The 17255-nt window shown below is 46.8% G+C and overlaps 1 protein-coding gene across 1 annotated transcript in view; it reads right to left on the minus strand.

Moving 5' to 3' along the window:
- pxdc1b (PX domain containing 1b) overlaps positions 1–12421 on the minus strand; it is a 51258-nt gene extending 38837 nt beyond the window's left edge. The window contains exon 1 of the mRNA XM_078199008.1: positions 11603–12421. Coding sequence (XP_078055134.1) covers positions 11603–11852 — 250 coding nt within the window. The 5' untranslated portion in view covers positions 11853–12421. The remainder of the gene's footprint in view (positions 1–11602) is intronic.
- Positions 12422–17255: the final 4834 nt, after the last annotated feature.

Genomic DNA, 17255 nt, shown 5'->3' on the forward strand with positions numbered 1-17255 from the left:
TAATGAACCTGGACAGGTGGAGGATCTCTCGGTGGGTGAGCATCTTGGGGATAGCGATCATAATTCTATCTCCTTCACGATATCATTGGAAAGAGATAGGATCAGGAAGGCTAGGAAAGTGTTTCTCTGGAGTAAAGGGAAATACAGTGTCATCAGGGAGGAAATTAGACGGGTAAATTGGAAGGAGGCATTCTTGGGGAAAAGTACCGAAGGAAAGTGGAGGATTTTCAAGGAATGTTTGTCTGGAGCTCTGCATGACAACGTTCCGATGAGACAGGGGGGTGTTGGTAGGGTACGGGAACCGTGGTGCACGAAGGTTGTGATGAACCTGGTGAATAAGAAAAGAGAGGCGTACAGAAGGTTCAGAGAGCTAGGAGGTGTTAAGGATTTAGAGGAGTATACGGGATGTAGGAAGGAGCTTAAGAAGGAAATTAGGAGAGCGAGAAGGGGTCATGAGAAGGCCTTGGCGGGTAAGATTAAGGAGAATCCCAAGGCTTTCTACAAATATGTCAAGAGTAAAAGGATGAGATGTGAAGGCATAGGACCCTTAAAAGGTGAAGGGGGAAAAGTTTGTGCGGAACCGTTAGAAATGGCGGAGCTGCTTAATGAATACTTTACCTCGGTATTCACGGTGGAAAGGGATCTGGGTGGTTGTACTGCTGGTTTGCGGTGGACAGAAAGGATCGAGCATGTGGACATAAAGAAAGAGGATGTGTTGGAACTATTGAATGGCATCAAGGTTGGTAAGTCGCCGGGACCGGATGGGATGTACCCCAGGTTACTGTGGGAGGCGAGGGAGGAGATTGCGGAGCCTTTGGCGATGATCTTTGCATCGTCGATGGAGACGGGAGAGGTTCCGGAGGATTGGAGGATTGCAGATGTGGTCCCTATATTCAAGAAAGGGAACAGGGACAGCCCGGGAAATTACCGACCGGTGAGTCTAACCTCAGTGGTTGGTAAGTTGATGGAGAGGATCCTGAGAGACAGGATTTATGATCATCTAGAGAAGTTTAGTATGATCAAAAGTAGTCAGCACGGCTTTGTCAAGGGCAGGTCGTGCCTTACGAGCCTGGTTGAGTTCTTTGAAAATGTGACCAAACACATTGACGAAGGAAGAGCGGTGGATGTGGTCTATATGGACTTCAGCAAGGCGTTCGATAAGGTCCCCCATGCAAGACTTCTTGAGAAAGTGAGAGGGCATGGGATCCAAGGGGCTGTTGCCTTGTGGATCCAGAACTGGCTTGCCTGCAGAAGGCAGAGAGTGGCTGTGGAGGGGCCTTTCTCTGCATGGAGGTCAGTGACCAGTGGAGTGCCCCAGGGATCTGTTCTGGGACCCTTGCTGTTTGTCATTTTCATAAATGACCTGGATGAGGAAGTGGAGGGATGGGTTGGTAAGTTTGCTGACGACACCAAGGTAGGTGGTGTTGTGGATAGTTTGGAGGGATGTCAGGAGTTGCAGCGAGACATAGATAGAATGCAAGACTGGGCGGAGAAGTGGCAGATGGACTTCAACCCGGATAAGTGTGTGGTGATCCATTTTGGCAGATCCAATGGGATGAAGCAGCAGTATAATATGAAGGGTACCATTCTTAGCAGTGTAGAGGATCAAAAGGACCTTGGGGTCCGGGTCCATAGGACTCTTAAATCGGCCTCGCAGGTGGAGGATGCGGTCAAGAAGGCGTACGGCGTACTGGCCTTCATTAATTGAGGGATTGAGTTTAGGAGTCGGGAGATAATGCTGCAGCTTTATAGGACCCTGGTTAGACCCCACTTGGAGTACTGCGTGCAGTTCTGGTCACCTCATTACAGGAAAGATGTTGAAGCCATTGAAAGAATGCAGAGGAGATTTACAAGGATGTTGCCTGGATTGGGGGGCATGCCTTATGAGGATAGGTTGAGGGAGCTTGGTCTCTTCTCCCTGGAGAGACGAAGGATGAGAGGTGACCTGATAGAGGTTTACAAGATGTTGAGAGGTCTGGATAGGGTAGACTCTCAGAGGCTATTTCCAAGGGCTGAAATGGTTGCTACGAGAGGACACAGGTTTAAGGCGCTGGGGGGTAGGTACAGAGGAGATGTCAGGGGTAAGTTTTTCACTCAGAGGGTGGTGGGTGAGTGGAATCGGCTGACGTCGGTGGTGGTGGAGGCAAACTCGTTGGGGTCTTTTAAGAGACTTCTGGATGAGTACATGGGATTTAATGGGATTGAGGGCTATAGATAGGCCTAGAGGTGGGGATGTGATCGGCGCAACTTGTGGGCCGAAGGGCCTGTTTGTGCTGTGGCTTTCTATGTTCTATGTTCTATATGTACAAAGATAGGGCCTGGGTGGGATTGTTGTTGGTGCAGACGTGGTGGGCCAGATGGCCTCCTTCTGCACTGTAGGGATTCTATGATACATGCAATTCCAGACCCTCAGGAATGTGGTTGACTCTCAAATGCTCTCTGAAATCGAGAGCAGTTCGGGATGGACAGTAATTGCTGGGCCAACTAGCAACACTCATGTCCAGTAAATGATTTTTAAAAATAGGCCTGAGCAGGATTCTGGGTTATTGAAGTACCGCGTCCTCACTCTAACCCTCTAACAATTTAAGCTAAAGACTAACTTTCCAATAGCCTTTTTGATTATTTCTGCACTAACATTGAATGATTTGTGTACGAAGACACTTAAATCCTTTTACTTCCTCACAGTTCCTGGCCCCTCTGCGCTAAGAAAATATTCCCATTTTGCTTTCCCCCCTGGTTGGATGAACTGGCATTTCCCCACACTGAACGTCATCTGCCATCGTTCTGACCACGGGCTTAACCTCAGCAACCCAATGATGCTCCCATCCTCACAGAAGATTATTGAAATATCGGCGGCACGGTGGCACAGTGGTTAGCGCTGCTACCTCACAGTGCCAGGGACCCAGGTTCGATTCCCAGCTTGGGTCACTGTCAGTGTGAAGTTTGCACATTCTCCCTGTGTCTGCGTGGGTTTCCTTTGAGTGCTCCAGTTTCCTCTCAGAGTCCAAACGACGTGCTAGTTAGGTGCGTTGGCAGTGCTAAATTCTCCCTCAGTGTACCCGAACAGGCGCCGGAGTGTGGCGACTGGGGTCATTCACAGTAACTTCAATACTGCGTTAATGTGACACTAATAAATAAACTTAAAACTTTAAAGATTGGTGAGTGAGAATTAAAGAACGATGATGTGTTAGTCTAGACATCCAGTACACTAATAAATGTCAGAGAGTCCAAAATCTCCCCACGCAAACCACTGCTCTCAACAGAGTCATCATTGGCTGTTACTAATTAGAAGTTGGGTGCTTCTCTGCAGAAGAGGGAGGCAAACCAGAAGGAGAGCTACTCCAAACTAATAGTCCCTTTCCTCAATGGTGTCCTGTAAAACAACAACCAGTCTGGGAGGCGTCATCTCCTCGTAGTCTGTGCTGACATTGGTGAGGAGAACGCAGAGGAGAGAGAAAATAATATTTTGCAAAAGAAGGAATTTAAAGAATGTGTTTATGTGCAAAAACCCTCAGAGACTCGCATCAGGATTTGGCATGTGTTAGAACTGCTAACACTCCGATAGTACTTTTAAATTCTAGCACAGGAAATGTAACAAACATTGTTGAATAAGAAGGATAGTGGCTCTAATCAGAAATCTTTTCCTTTCAAATTAGGAACGCAGAGAAGTGACCGTTTGAACTGGGAATTGTGGAATCTGCAGTGCAAAAGGAGGCCGTTTGGCCCATCGAGGCTGCACTGCCAACAATCCCATCCACGTTCTATCCCCGTAACCCCACATATTTACCCTCCTAGTCCCACTGACACTAAGTGGCAATTTAGCATGGCCAATCAACCTAACCCGCACATCTTTGGAGTGTGGGAGGAAACCGGAGCACCCGGAGGAAACCCACGCAGACACAGGGAGAATGTGCAAACTCCACACAGACAGTCACCGGAGGCCGGAATTGAACCCAGGTCCCTGGCGCTGTGAGGCAGCAGCGCTAACCACCGTGCCACCATGCCGCCCTGTTGATCCCTGTCCCACGCTAATTCCACTTGAAATATCTCATCCTCGTGTTCCAATCTCTTTCCTGTCCCAAATCCTCTCTTTCTTCAGATTCTTCATCCATTCACTATCGCCCCTTGCACATTCCCTCCTTTCGCCTGACCGTCACTGGGCACTGACCCTGCAATGTTTGTCCAAGGATCGTGATGGCAGAGTTTGGAAACCATTGAGCAGGGGCTAGGAGTCCCTCCTCAGGGAATAAGAAGGGAAAATGGGAGATTGGGCCACCATTGCTGCTTCCTTACATCCACCTGCAGGCAAAATGAGTGACACTCATAGAGTCATAGAGGTTTACAGCATGGAAACAAGCCCTTCGGCCCAACTTGTCCATACCGCCTGAAGCTAGTCGCCATTACCCGCATTTGGCCCATATCCCTCTATATCCATCTTACCCATGTAACTGTCTAAATGCTTTTTAAAAGACAAAATTGTACCTACCTCCACTACTACCTCTGGCAGCTCGTTCCAGACTCTCACCACCCTCTGTGTGAAAAAAATTGTCCCTCTGGACCCTTTTCTATCTCTCCCCTCTCACCTTAAACCTATGCCCTCTAGTTTTAGACTCCCCCACCTTTGGGAAAAGATCAATCAGGAAATGGCAACAACAGCAACAATAATAACTTGTCGGTGTGTAGAGCCGAGAACATAATAATACATCCCAGGGTGCTTCACAGGAGTGGCATCCATCCAAAATGTCACACCACACTACGTCAGATATTGGGACAACTAGATGCTCGCCAAAGAGGTAGGGTTAAAGGAGTCTCTTAAAGAAGGGAAGAAAGGCAGGGAGATGTTTAGGGAGGGAATTCCAGGTCTTTGGCAGCTGAAGGCAAGGCTGTCAATGGTTGAGTGATTAAAATCGGGGTGCTCAAGGGGCTAGAACAGGAGGAGCACCAATATCTGTGGCTGTAGAGAGGATTACAGGGAGACCAGGGAGGGACTTGAAAACAGAATTTTCAAAGTGAAGTGTTGTTTAACCAAGGTCCAGGTTGGTCAACAAGAATAAAGGTGATGGGTAAATAGGGCTTGGTGCAAGTTGGGGAATGGGCAGCAGAGTTTTAGATGGCCTTTTTAAAGTAAAGTTTATTCATTAGTGTCACAAGTAGGCTTACATTAACACTGCAATTAAGTTACTGTGAAAATCCCCTAGTCGCCACACTCCGGCGCCTGTTTGGGTACACTGAGGGAGAATTTAGCGTGACCAATGAACCTAACCAACAGGTCTTTTGGACTGTGGGAGGAAACAGGAGCACCCAGAGGAAACTTACGCACTCGTGGGGAGAACGTGCAGACTCCGCACAGACGGTGACCCAAGCTGGGAATCTAATCCAGGTTCCTAGCGCTGTGAGGCAGCAGTGCTAACCACCGTGCCACCTGCGCACTCATAGTCCCTTTCCTCAATAGTGTCTGGTAAAACAACAACCAGTCTGGGGTGCGCCACCTACTGTTCCTCTTAGAGGGGTGGGAGCAGAAGAAAACACAACTCCTGTCCTCCAGCCCAGGCTGATTTCAGTGGAAAGGCAGTAACACCACAACATGCTCAGTACTCCAGTGATCTGCAGACTGCTGTTCTCAGGCTGTGCTCTCTCCCTCTCTCTCTGTCTCTCTCACACTTCCACCTCTTCCGTCGGGAAAAAGATACAAAAGTCTGAGAACATGTACCAACTGACTCAAGACCAACTTCTTCCCTGCTGCCATCAGACTTTTGAATGGACCTACCTTGCATTAAGTTGGTCTTTCTCTACACCCTAGCTATGACTGTAACTCTACCTTTTGCAACCTCTCCTTTCCTTCTCCCCTATGTACTCTATGAATGGTATATTTTGTCTGTATAGTGTGCAAGAAACAATACTTTTCATTGTATCCCAATACTTGTGACAATAATAAATCAAATCAAATCAATCTTCACGCCTCTTGACCAGGGGAATGAGAGCTGGTGATTTATTCTGTCCTCTACTTTTCTGCTGTAGTTGATATCGACATCTTCATTATTGTATTCCAAGTATTAAAGACTGTGAAGTGATGCTGCAGCAAAAGATCACTGGCATTGTAATGGCGGCCATGATGTGGAGAAGCCGGCGTTGGACTGGGGTAATCACAGTAAGAAGCCGCACAACACCAGGTTAAAGTCCAACAGGTTTATTTGGTAGCACAAGCCGCAAGCTTTCAGAGCGCTGCTCCTTCATCAGGTGAGTCTTTATATGCCCTGTTTGTGAATAGGAGAACAGTGACCACGACACCACACAACCCTGCCACAGCAACCTCTGCAAGACGTGCCGGATCATTGACACGGATGCCATCATCTCACGTGAGAACACCATCCACCAGGTACACGGTACATACTCTTGCAACTCGGCCAACGTTGTCTACCTGTTACGCTGCAGGAAAGGATGTCCTGAGGCATGATACATTGGGGAAACCATGCAGACGCTACGACAATGGATGAATGAACACTGCTCGACAATCATCAGGCAAGAGTGTTCTCTTCCTGTTGGGGAACACTTCAGCAGTCACGGGCATTCAGCCTCTGATCTTTGGGTAAGCGTTCTCCAAGGCGGCCTTCACGACACACGACAGCGCAGAGTCGCTGAGCAGAGACTGATAGCCAGGTTCCGCACACATGAGGACGGCCTCAACCGGGATATTGGGTTCATGTCACACTATCTGTAACCCCCACAACCTGCCTGGATGTGCAAAATCTCACTAGCTGTCCTGTCTGAAGACAATACACATCTCTTTAACCTGTGCTTAATGCTCCCTCCACTCACATTGTCTGTACCTTTAAGACTTGATTAGCTGTAAAGGCTCACATTCCAATCATTATTCATGTAAATTGAGTTTGTGTCTTTGTGCCTTGTTTGTAATCAGAACTCCTACCCACCTGACAAAGGGACAGCCTGTTCCGAAAGCTCGTGGCTTTTGCTACCAAATAAACCTGTTGGACTTTAACCTGGTGTTGTTAGACTGCTTACTGTGAACAGAACTCCCAGACACAAACTCAATTTACAAAATAATGATTGGAATGCGAGTCTTTACAGGTAATCAAGTCTTAAAGGTACAGACAATGTGAGTGGAGAGAGCGTGAAGCACAGGTTAAAGAGATGTGTATTGTCTCCAGCCAGGACAGTTAGTCCTGTCTCACTAACAGAATCTCACTAACTGTCCTGTCATTAGCTTGAAAGGTTGCAAGTTGCCAACAGACCTCCCAGTGCTGATAATCAGCACAGCTTTGAGGGTATATATTTGATTTGATTTATTATTGTCACGTGTATTGGGATACAGTGAGCATTGTTTCTTGCGCACTATACAGGCAAAGCATATCATACATAGAGTATATAGGGGAGAAGGAAAAGAGAGGGTGCAGAATGTAGTGTTGCAGTTACAGATAGGGTGTGGGCTGGCTGAAAAGACAGGTTTGAGAGACTTTTCAAAGAGGATAAGAAAGAGGAGAGCGAGAGAGAAAGAGATGGAGTGACAAGAGTGTGGAGTCCCGGAGATTGGCTCCAGGGCCGTGGATGGCCATACCACCAGATGTGAGAAGAGCTTTGAAGCACCGAGATGTGACACGGTGGCACAGTGGTTAGCACTGCTTCCTCACAGCGCCAGGGACCCGGGTTCGATTCCTGGCTTGGGTCACTGTCTATGCAGAGTCTGCACTTTCTCTGCGTGGGTTTCCTCTGGGTGCTCTGTTTTCCTCCCATAGTCCAAAAATGTGCGGGTTAGATTAATTGGCCTTGCTAAATTGCTCCTTAGTGTTAGGGGGACGTCAGGGGGATTAACAGGGGTAAACGTGTGGGGTAATGAGGATAGGGCTAGGGTGGGATTGTTGGTGCAGGCTCGATGGGCCGAATGGTCTCCTTCTGCACTGTAGGTGTTTCTATGAGAAATTCAGATTTATTCCAACTGTCTGCCGCCCAGCATTGACTGACAAAGCTTCAACTTGAATTCCTGAGGACACTTAGTGCCTGCGAATGTATTCCCTAATAAACAATCAGTATCTTCATAAAGGGGAGAGGGGAAGGAACAGATATACAATACATTGAGCTGTTTTGTTACATTGCAGGAAACAAAGTCATGATTTTTTTTTCCAATGAGCTGTGTCTTGTCAGCTATCTATTCATTTCCTTCTGTGTGTTTTTTTCAATTCGCCTTGTCTTGTGAGTTAGAGCTCAAATTAAAATCCACTGACTGAACCTTGCACCAATTACATTGATCAATGTCTGGAAACTGCTCTGTCCTCACTTTGTGTCTGCTGCCCAGAGAGAGCCTCCAGAATCTTCCAATACTCTGACTCACAAATTTCAGCATCATTTCCAAATTAAAATTAGTCAAAATCAAAATGGCTAATCCACCTAACCCTCCAAAGATGTGCGGGTTAGATGGATTGGCCATGATAAATTGCCCCTTAGTGTCAGGGGGATTAACAGGGTAAATATGTGTCTATAAACCATGTCCCCAGTTCTAGATCCCCCATTCTAGACCATCCCCCCCCCCCCGCCCAATTTTTAGGTGTCCAGATCACCAACAGCCTGTCCTGGTCCCCCCCATGCCGACACTATAGTTAAGAAAGCCCACCAACGCCTCTACTTTCTCAGAAGACTAAGGAAATTTGGCATGTCAGCCACGACTCTCACAGATGCACCTTAGGAAGCATTCCTTCTGGTTGTATCACAGCTTGGTATGGCTCCTGCGCTGCCCAAGACGCAAGAAATTACCAAAGGTTCTGTATGTAGCCCAGTCCATCACGCAAACCAGTCAAATCCATTGACTCTGTCTACACTTCCCGCTGCCTCGGGAATTCAGCCAGCATAATTAAGGACCCCACGCACCCCGGACATCTTCCACCTTCTTCCGTCGGGAAAAAGATACAAATGTCTGAGGTCACGTACCAACCGATTCCAGAACAGCTTCTTCCCTGCTGCTGTCAGACTTTTGAAAGGACTTACCTTGCATTAAGTTGATTTTTCTCTGCACCCTAGCTATGACTGTAACACTACATTCTGCACTCTCTCGTTTCCTTCTCTATGAACGGTATGCTTTGTCTGTATAGCGCGCAAGAAACAATACTTTTCACCGTACACTAATACATGTGACAATAATAAATCAAATCAAATCAAAGAAACTTGGCCCTCTCCAGGCTGAGCAATAGGGCTGCAGGAGTCAAAGCCCAAAGATAACAGTGAGCACTGAATGAGAGACAGGGTGTGGGGGAGCAGTATTGCTGTCTGAATGTTATCCTACTGTTGTAGTGAGGAGCCAACCTGCGTTATGAAGAAGCATTTCCCTGACACTTTCGTCAAACGTTCCACACACTGTCATAAATCACAGGATCTAAAGAATGGTAGGCTATTCGGCCCATCGAGCCTGCTACACCATGGCTGATCAGATTGTGGCCTTGACTCCACTTTCCTGCCCATCCCCCCATAACCCTCGATTCCCTTGTCAATCAAAAAGATCCGTCTCAGCCTCGAATACATTCAGCGACTCACCATCCACTGCTCTCTGGGGCAGAGAATTCCAGACTAATGACCGTCTGAGAGAACAACATCTTCCTCATCTGCACCTTAAACAGGAGACCGTTTGTCTATAAACCGTGTCGCCAAGTTCTAGACCCCCAGTACTAGACCCCCCAGTACTAGACCCCCCAGTCTAGACCCCCCCACTTTCCAGAACTCCCAGTTCTAGACCCCCATTCTAGAACCCCCAGTATTAGACTCCCCGCCTTTCCACGGGACAGCAAACATTCTCCCAGCATCTCTGCTGTCAAGTTCCCCTCCAAATTTTATGTATGTTTCTAATCTCTGTGTTATCCTGATAAAAATGACTCATGGCAATTGCGTCTCTCTCTGTGTCCAAACTATATAAAGTTTGTTAAGTACTTTTCCATCCAGACAGTGCTCTTTTCATGTCTGTAAACTAATCAGGAATAACCCACATCTCCCTGCTCCCCACCCCAACACACACACACACATACACACATTTTATGGAAAGCTATTTTTGAATGGGCGGGAGGAGATTGGGGCACAGTGGTTAGCACTGCTGCCTTATAGTGCTAGGGACCAGGGTTCAATTCCAGCCTCTGGTGACTGTGTGGAGTTTGTACTTTCTCCCCGTGTCTGCGTCGGTTTCCTCTGGGTGCTCCAGTTTCCTCCCACATTCCAAAGACGTGCAGGTTAGGTGGATTGGCCAGGCTAAATTGCCCCTTAGTGTCCCAAAATGTGTAAGGTAGGGGGATTAGCGGGGTAAATACTTGGGGTTACGGGGAACAGGTCTGGGTGCGATTTCACCTCAGTGTCAGGGGGATTACGTGGGGTTACAAGGGTAGGGCTTGGGTGGGATTGTTGTCAGTGCAGACTCGATGGGTGGAGTGGCCTCCTTCTGCACTGTAGGGGTTCTATGAAAAGTTCCGCTGTGCAGTGCAAAGTGACATTTGAAGACATTTAAAAGTTTTTTTTTGGTAGTGTAATACCCCCAGAGGCCTGACAGGGGCGGTAAGTCTCAGTTAACATCTCCAAGAATGGGGCAAAAATCTGACCAAGGCAACTTCCAAATCAGGAGATGGGAAAAACAAGCAAGGCGTGGATCAGCTTGTGTGTGTGTGTACAGCGCTTCCAAACGCTCAACACTCACAGAGGTGACTGGCGATGGGGCACTGATTAAAATGCAATGAGTGAATGATTGGGAGTGGGGAAGGGAGAGAGAATTGTAGGATTGCCTTCCTCCCATCTAAGCCTATCAATAATAGAAAGCTGGCTTAATCGGTAACTTTATACCGGAAAAAGCCATTCTGCCACGCAGCTCTCACATGCGTAGAGGATTTCGTATTTCCTCTGCAGGAGGAAGAACAAAAAAAATACCCCAGCTAATTAGAAAAGAATTATTATTAATCATCGGCCCATTTCTGAATTAACAGTGACTCCAAGGCAAAGCACAACCCCCAGGCAGGTTTCTGTAAAGTGCCACCCGCCACTCTTTATATTCTCTCTCTGGGGGGTAAAATTAAATCATTTCAAAATCAATTCGCTTTTTTCCAATTTTTTTTTGAAAAGATGAAGCCTCGAAGTGTTTTCTGCTCCAGCTTGAAAAATTGGGCTAATTTGTTCCAATACCAAAAAAATGATACACACTTTCTCAACAAAAGTCACAACCTTGCAACAGATACTCAGCTGCTCCTGATCTAAACAAAGAGTGTGGGGCTGTTTTAAAGCAGAACAGATTAAATAAAGATAATAGCCTCACTCACGCAAGTGACAACTTGAATCTATATACACTGATCTGCTACAGTCACCACCCCTCTTTACATCGAAATAAATCATTTATTGTCTTTTAAATCAATTAATAAACGCTCCGTCTATATTTTCTTCCTATTTAGTAAATGATTTGGGACTTGTTCAAGATTCATTGGAATCAATTTATTCTAATAAATAGCTGGTCAGTTTTAATTATTATTTCAAAACTTTTATATCACCCACGCCCACTATCTTGCTTGGTATTATTAGATGAGTTTAACTTTAACAACTTTTGGCAACATGAACTGGGGTGAAGTTATCAAACCTTCGACTAGTGGGGAGCGAGAGAGTTCCGCCTTATCTTCCGGGAAAGCGTGGATTAAACTCCTCAGCACTCTGGCGAGGTCGCTGTAACTCCGGTGTAAGTACAGCACGTTCCTGTCTGACCACTCCGTCCGGATCTCGAAAAATTCCTCTTCCCTCCGGTTGACGATGAGTTTTCTCACTCCGTTCACCCAGCAGTCCTTCACGAACATGTTGACCAGGGAGGTCCCTTCAAACACAGCGGATGCCATCCTGCATCAACCCAGCATGTTTGGGTAAAGAGAGGGGGCAACTTCTCTTGAAGAGAGAGAGGGGAGAGGTGGGGGTGGTCAGAGGGGTGGTAGCAGAATAAAACACAGCTCCTGTCCTCCAGCCCAGGCTGACTTCAGTGGAAAGGTTGTAACACCACAACTGGATCTTGCTCAGTACTCCAGACTGCTGCTCTCAGGCTGTGCTCTCTCTCTTCCTCTCTCTGTCTCTCTCACAGTCCTTCACTTCAGTGTTAGTTATGTGAATCTGGGACTCCTGCTCCGAGCGCCTCTCTGCACCTTAGCCCTGTTCTCTCAGCACTGCCCCACTGTCACAAGGTGCTGCTGTCATTTGGAAATCATGTCCAGCTCCCACCCCCTACCCCACCCCCCACTTCTTTCTCTCTGATCTCACTCCCGGCCACAACCCAAGTGCCTCAACTTTTCCTCGGACACGTCCTTGCAGGGAAGTAGATTCCCTTCCGCAGGATCCTTGACATCATTCCCTGGAATGTCTCCCTCCCACCCAACCAGCCAGCCAGCCAGCACTCTCTCTCTCTCCCTCTCTGAATGATGCGCCTGTTCAGCTGCTGAACTGGAACCAATGCATAAAACACACTAACCCCACCATAAATACACCCCTGCCAATGAATCCAGGCTGCTGTTAGCTCCCCCAGGGAGGGGGTGGGCATAAAAACACACCCAAATGTTCATTCTGTTAATTGTCCCAACATTCATTTCAACTGGGGAAGAGGGGGAAATCCCAAAAATCAATGAATTGTCAGTTGTTTATAACAAGTTACCAGGGTAACACACACTCTCTAACCCTACGTAATACATCCAGGGCGGCACGGTAGCACAGTGGTTAGCACTGCTGCTTCACAGCTCCAGGGTCCCGGGTTCGATTCCCGGCTCGGGTCACTGTCTGTGTGGAGTTTGCACATTCTCCTCGTGTCTGCGTGGGTTTCCTCCGGGTGCTCCGGTTTCCTCCCACAGTCCAAAGATGTGTGGGTTAGGTTGATTGGCCAGGTTAAAAATTGCCCCTTAGAGTCGGGTAAATATGTGGGGGTAGGGCCTGGGTGGGATTGTGGTCGGTGCAGACTCGATGGGCCGAATGGCCTCCTTCTGCACTGTAGGGTTTCTATGATTTCTATGATCCCCAGAGAATTATCTGTCAAACCGGAATCCTATTTCCAGAAAGTGCACGTGGACCACTGTAAACATACTTGGGAATTTTCACAGTAACTTCATTGTTGTGTTAATGTAAGCCTACCTGTGACACTAAATAATATAAAAATAGCACTGACATCCAAAATCCGTATTGTGCCCCAACCCCGTCCCAAATAGAAGTCATTGATGAATTGTATTTTCAAGGACCAACACAGCTTTGCAAGGAACCCATTTAAAACGCACACCTGGACACAGGTGTTTAGTTGAATGCCGTTGGTATAAATGACAGAATTCCAGTTTAGAGGAATTCGCATTACACACTGGAGATCACTGGAATCAAACTCTGAAAGACAATGTCGTGCCATTACACTGTCTTCAGCTCTGACCAATGGCCACCCAGACAAAGCATCCTTTCCAGGTGTGCTTGGGATGGCACCTGCTCTGAACAAGACCCCAAGAAACTACAAAGCCCAGTCCATCACGCAAACCAGCCTCTCATCCACTGACTCTGTCTACACTTCCCGCTGCCTCAGAAAAGCAGCCAGCATAATCAAGGGCCCCACAGCACCCTGGACATTCTCTCTTCCACCTTCTTCTGTCAGGAAAAAGATACAAAAGTCTGAGGTCACGTACCAACCGACTAAAGAACAGCTTCTTCCCTGCTGCCATCAGACTTTTGAAAAGACCTATCTCATATTAAACTGATCTTTCTCTACACCCTAGCAATGACTGTAACACTACGTGCTGCACTCTTTCCTTTCTTTGTCCCCTATGTACTCTATGAACGGTATGCTTTGTCTGTATAGCGCAAGAAACAATACTTTTCACTGTAACCCAATACATGTGAGAATAATAAATCAAATCAAATCAATAAAATCGTAACATTAGCAATCTGTTTCTCTCTCCACAGATGCTGTCAGACATGTTGAAACTTTGCAACATTTTCTGGTTTAGTTACAATACACCATAATTTGTCATGACAATGGCGTTTTGTATCAACGTCTGCCGCCGTGGGCAAGGTTAGCGCTAGTTTCAGCAAACTTTAGTGAGTTGTGGGGTCATCTTCCACTGTGACACGGAGAGAAGGAAATTGATTTTCAATAGTTGTAAAATATGAAGTCAGAACTCTGGGGTGAATTGAAGAGTGGGGGGAGAGTTCTGTAAGCAAACCCAAGCATGCGGATTCCCACAGTGGTCCAGTGAGGTGAACCGCACCCCCCGGGTATGTTTTTACACAGGTACAGAACACTATGTGTGTTTTTACACGGGTACAGAACACTAATTATGTTTGATTTGATTTATTATTGTCACATGTATTAACATAAAGTGAAAATTATTGTTTCTTGCGCGCTATACAGACAAAACATACCGTTCATAGAGAAGGAAAGGAGAGAGTGCAGAATGTAGTATTACAGTCATAGCTAGGGTGTAGAGAAAGATCAACTTAATGAGAGGTAAGTCCATTCAAAAGTCTGACAGCAGCAGGGAAGAAGCTGTTCTTGAGTTGGTTGGTACGTGACCTCAAATTTTTAATCTTTTTCCCGATGGAAGAAGGTGGAAGAGAGAATTTCCGGGGTGCGTGGGGTCCTTAATTATGCTGGCTGCTTTTCCGAGGCAGTGAGAACTGTCGACAGAGTCAATGGATGGGAGGCTGGTTTGCATGATAGATTGGGATACATTCACGACCTTTTGTAGTTTCTTGTGGTCTTGGGCAGAGCAATGTGTGTTTGTACACGAGTACAGATAGTTAACTGTATACGTACATGAATATTGAACTCTGGTCAGTCTGCGTGAGTGTATTTCCAGTTGCCCAATATCAATCAGGCTATGATGGAGTGTGTAGTTATCAGTGAGGGCATTATAACCTCTGTTTCAAATAGGCGGCACGGTAGCACAGTGGTTAGCACTGCTGCTTCACAGCTCCATGGACCTGGGTTCGATTCCCGGCTTGGGTCACTGTCTGTGTGGAGTTTGCACATTCTCCTCGTGTCTGCGTGGGTTTCCTCCGGGTGCTCCGGTTTCCTCCCATAGTCCAAAGATGTGCGGGTTAGGTTGATTGGCCATGCTAAAATTGCCCCTTAGTGTCCTGGGATGAGTAGATTAGAGGGATTAGCGGGTAAAATATGTAGGGATATGGGGGTAGGGCCTGGGTGGGATTGTGGTCGGTGCAGACTCGATGGGCCGAATGGCCTCTTTCTGTACTGTAGGGTTTCTATTCTATAAAAAAAGATGAAACAGGCCACGGGGGGAGCCTAGATAGATGTGATATTCACAGCCTCCACTAATTAAAAATATGAGCACCTAAAACATTGTAAACAAGCTAATTATCTTCAGAATCCAAGCTAAACTTAAACAGCGTCCCATCAAATGACCAGAACAGCGCAGATAACAATCTGCCAGGTAAGACAGAGCTTGCAAATCTTATTTGCCAGTAAGGACTACAGCAGCTGGAACATTGTGGAAGGAGTGTTCATTATTAAGCTGCTTTCCTTTAACCTCCCTTCCCAGCCATTTCAGTGGACAACCTCTCCCATTAAACTTTAAAGTTAAAGTTTATTTATTAGTCACAAGTAGGCTTACATTAACACTGCAATGAAGTCACTGTGAAAATCTCCTAATCGCCACGCACTCAACGCCTGTTCGGGTACACTGAGGGAGAATTTAGCATGGGCAATGCACCTAACCAGCACATCTTTCAGACTGTGGGAGGAAACCGGAGCACCCGAGGAAACCCACGCAGACACAGGGAGAACGTGAAGACTCCACACAGACAGTGACCCAAGCCGGGAATCGAACCCGGATCCCTGGTGCTGTGAGACAGCAGCGCTAACCACTGTGCCACCGTGCAGCCGGACTAATTGTATTTCTTATGATTGCTGATTGCAGTGTCCAATGGGATCAAAGAGAGATTGGTTTGAAATTGCACTCACAATGTCATAAATCACAAATATGGAACCATGCGCCTTCCTTCTAAACCCTTCCTCCCCACTCGCTGCTACATGAAGTTCTGGGATGGACAGGGATTCAGAGACATGGACTCCATAAAATTAAGTTTATTTACTGTAAAATTGGTGGATTTGAATTCGTTTTATTACTTCATATCGGCACAATGGACAGATTTTAAAATTAAAGGTGATAGAAAAAGGAACTGACTTTTGGATCTATTACTCAATTAACGAGAAATATCACTGACTTCCCAAAAAGCTACTTGAACAGCTACTGTCCTGTTTACGGAGGCTCACCAACCCTCCAACCACCTACCATCACCCCCTACCCCACATAGCTTTCTCAGAGGCGCTTACCCCATCCAAGCCCTTGATTTACACTTCACGCTCTCCCCACTCCATAATCAAGGACCCCACGCACCCCAGACAAACTCAGGGTGGCACAGTGGTTAGTACTGCTGTCTCACAGCGCTAGGGACCGGGTTCAATTCTCAGCCTGGGTCCCTGTCTGTGCAGAGTCCACACATTCTCCCCGTGTCGCTGTGGCTTTCCTTCGGGTGCTCCGGTTTCCTCCCACAGTCTGAAAGCTGTGCTGGTTAGGGTGCATTGACCATGCTAAATTCTCCCTCAGTGTACCTGAACAGGCGCCGGAGTGTGGCAACTGGAGGATTTTCACAGTAACTTCATTGCAGTGTTAATGTAAGCCTGCTTGTGACACTAATAATAAATAAAATAATAAAATCTTCCACCCCAGATATACTCTCTTCCACCTTCTTCCATTGGGATAAAGATACAAAAGTCTGAGATCACGCACCAACCAACTCAAGAACAGTTTCTTCCCTGCTGTCATCAGACTTTTGAATGGACCTACCTTATACTGAGCTGATCTTCCTCTTCACCCTATCTGTAACTGTAACACTACATTCTGCACCCTTTCCTTTCCTTCTCCCCTATGGACTCTATGAACGGTATGTTTTGTCTGCATGATGTGCAAGAAACAATACTTTTCACTGTATCCCAATACATGTGGCAATAATAAATCAAATCAAATCAGTCATCTCTCATAGCCTGTGGAGAGAGAACAGAGCCAGTGTTTCAAAGGGTCATCCAGACTCGAATGTTGGTTCTATTCTCTTTCCACAGATGCTATCAGACTTGCTGAGATTTTGCAGCATTTTCTGTTTTTGTTTCAGATTCACAGGGGCACTTTACGACCTCTTGCACATCCAGATGACACAGGTCTCCTTCCCCGCCCTCCTTCTCCTGTAGCTGCATACACTTCCTCTCTGAT

This window comes from Mustelus asterias, chromosome 2 (assembly GCF_964213995.1).
Source record: "Mustelus asterias chromosome 2, sMusAst1.hap1.1, whole genome shotgun sequence".
Taxonomy (NCBI): domain Eukaryota; kingdom Metazoa; phylum Chordata; class Chondrichthyes; order Carcharhiniformes; family Triakidae; genus Mustelus; species Mustelus asterias.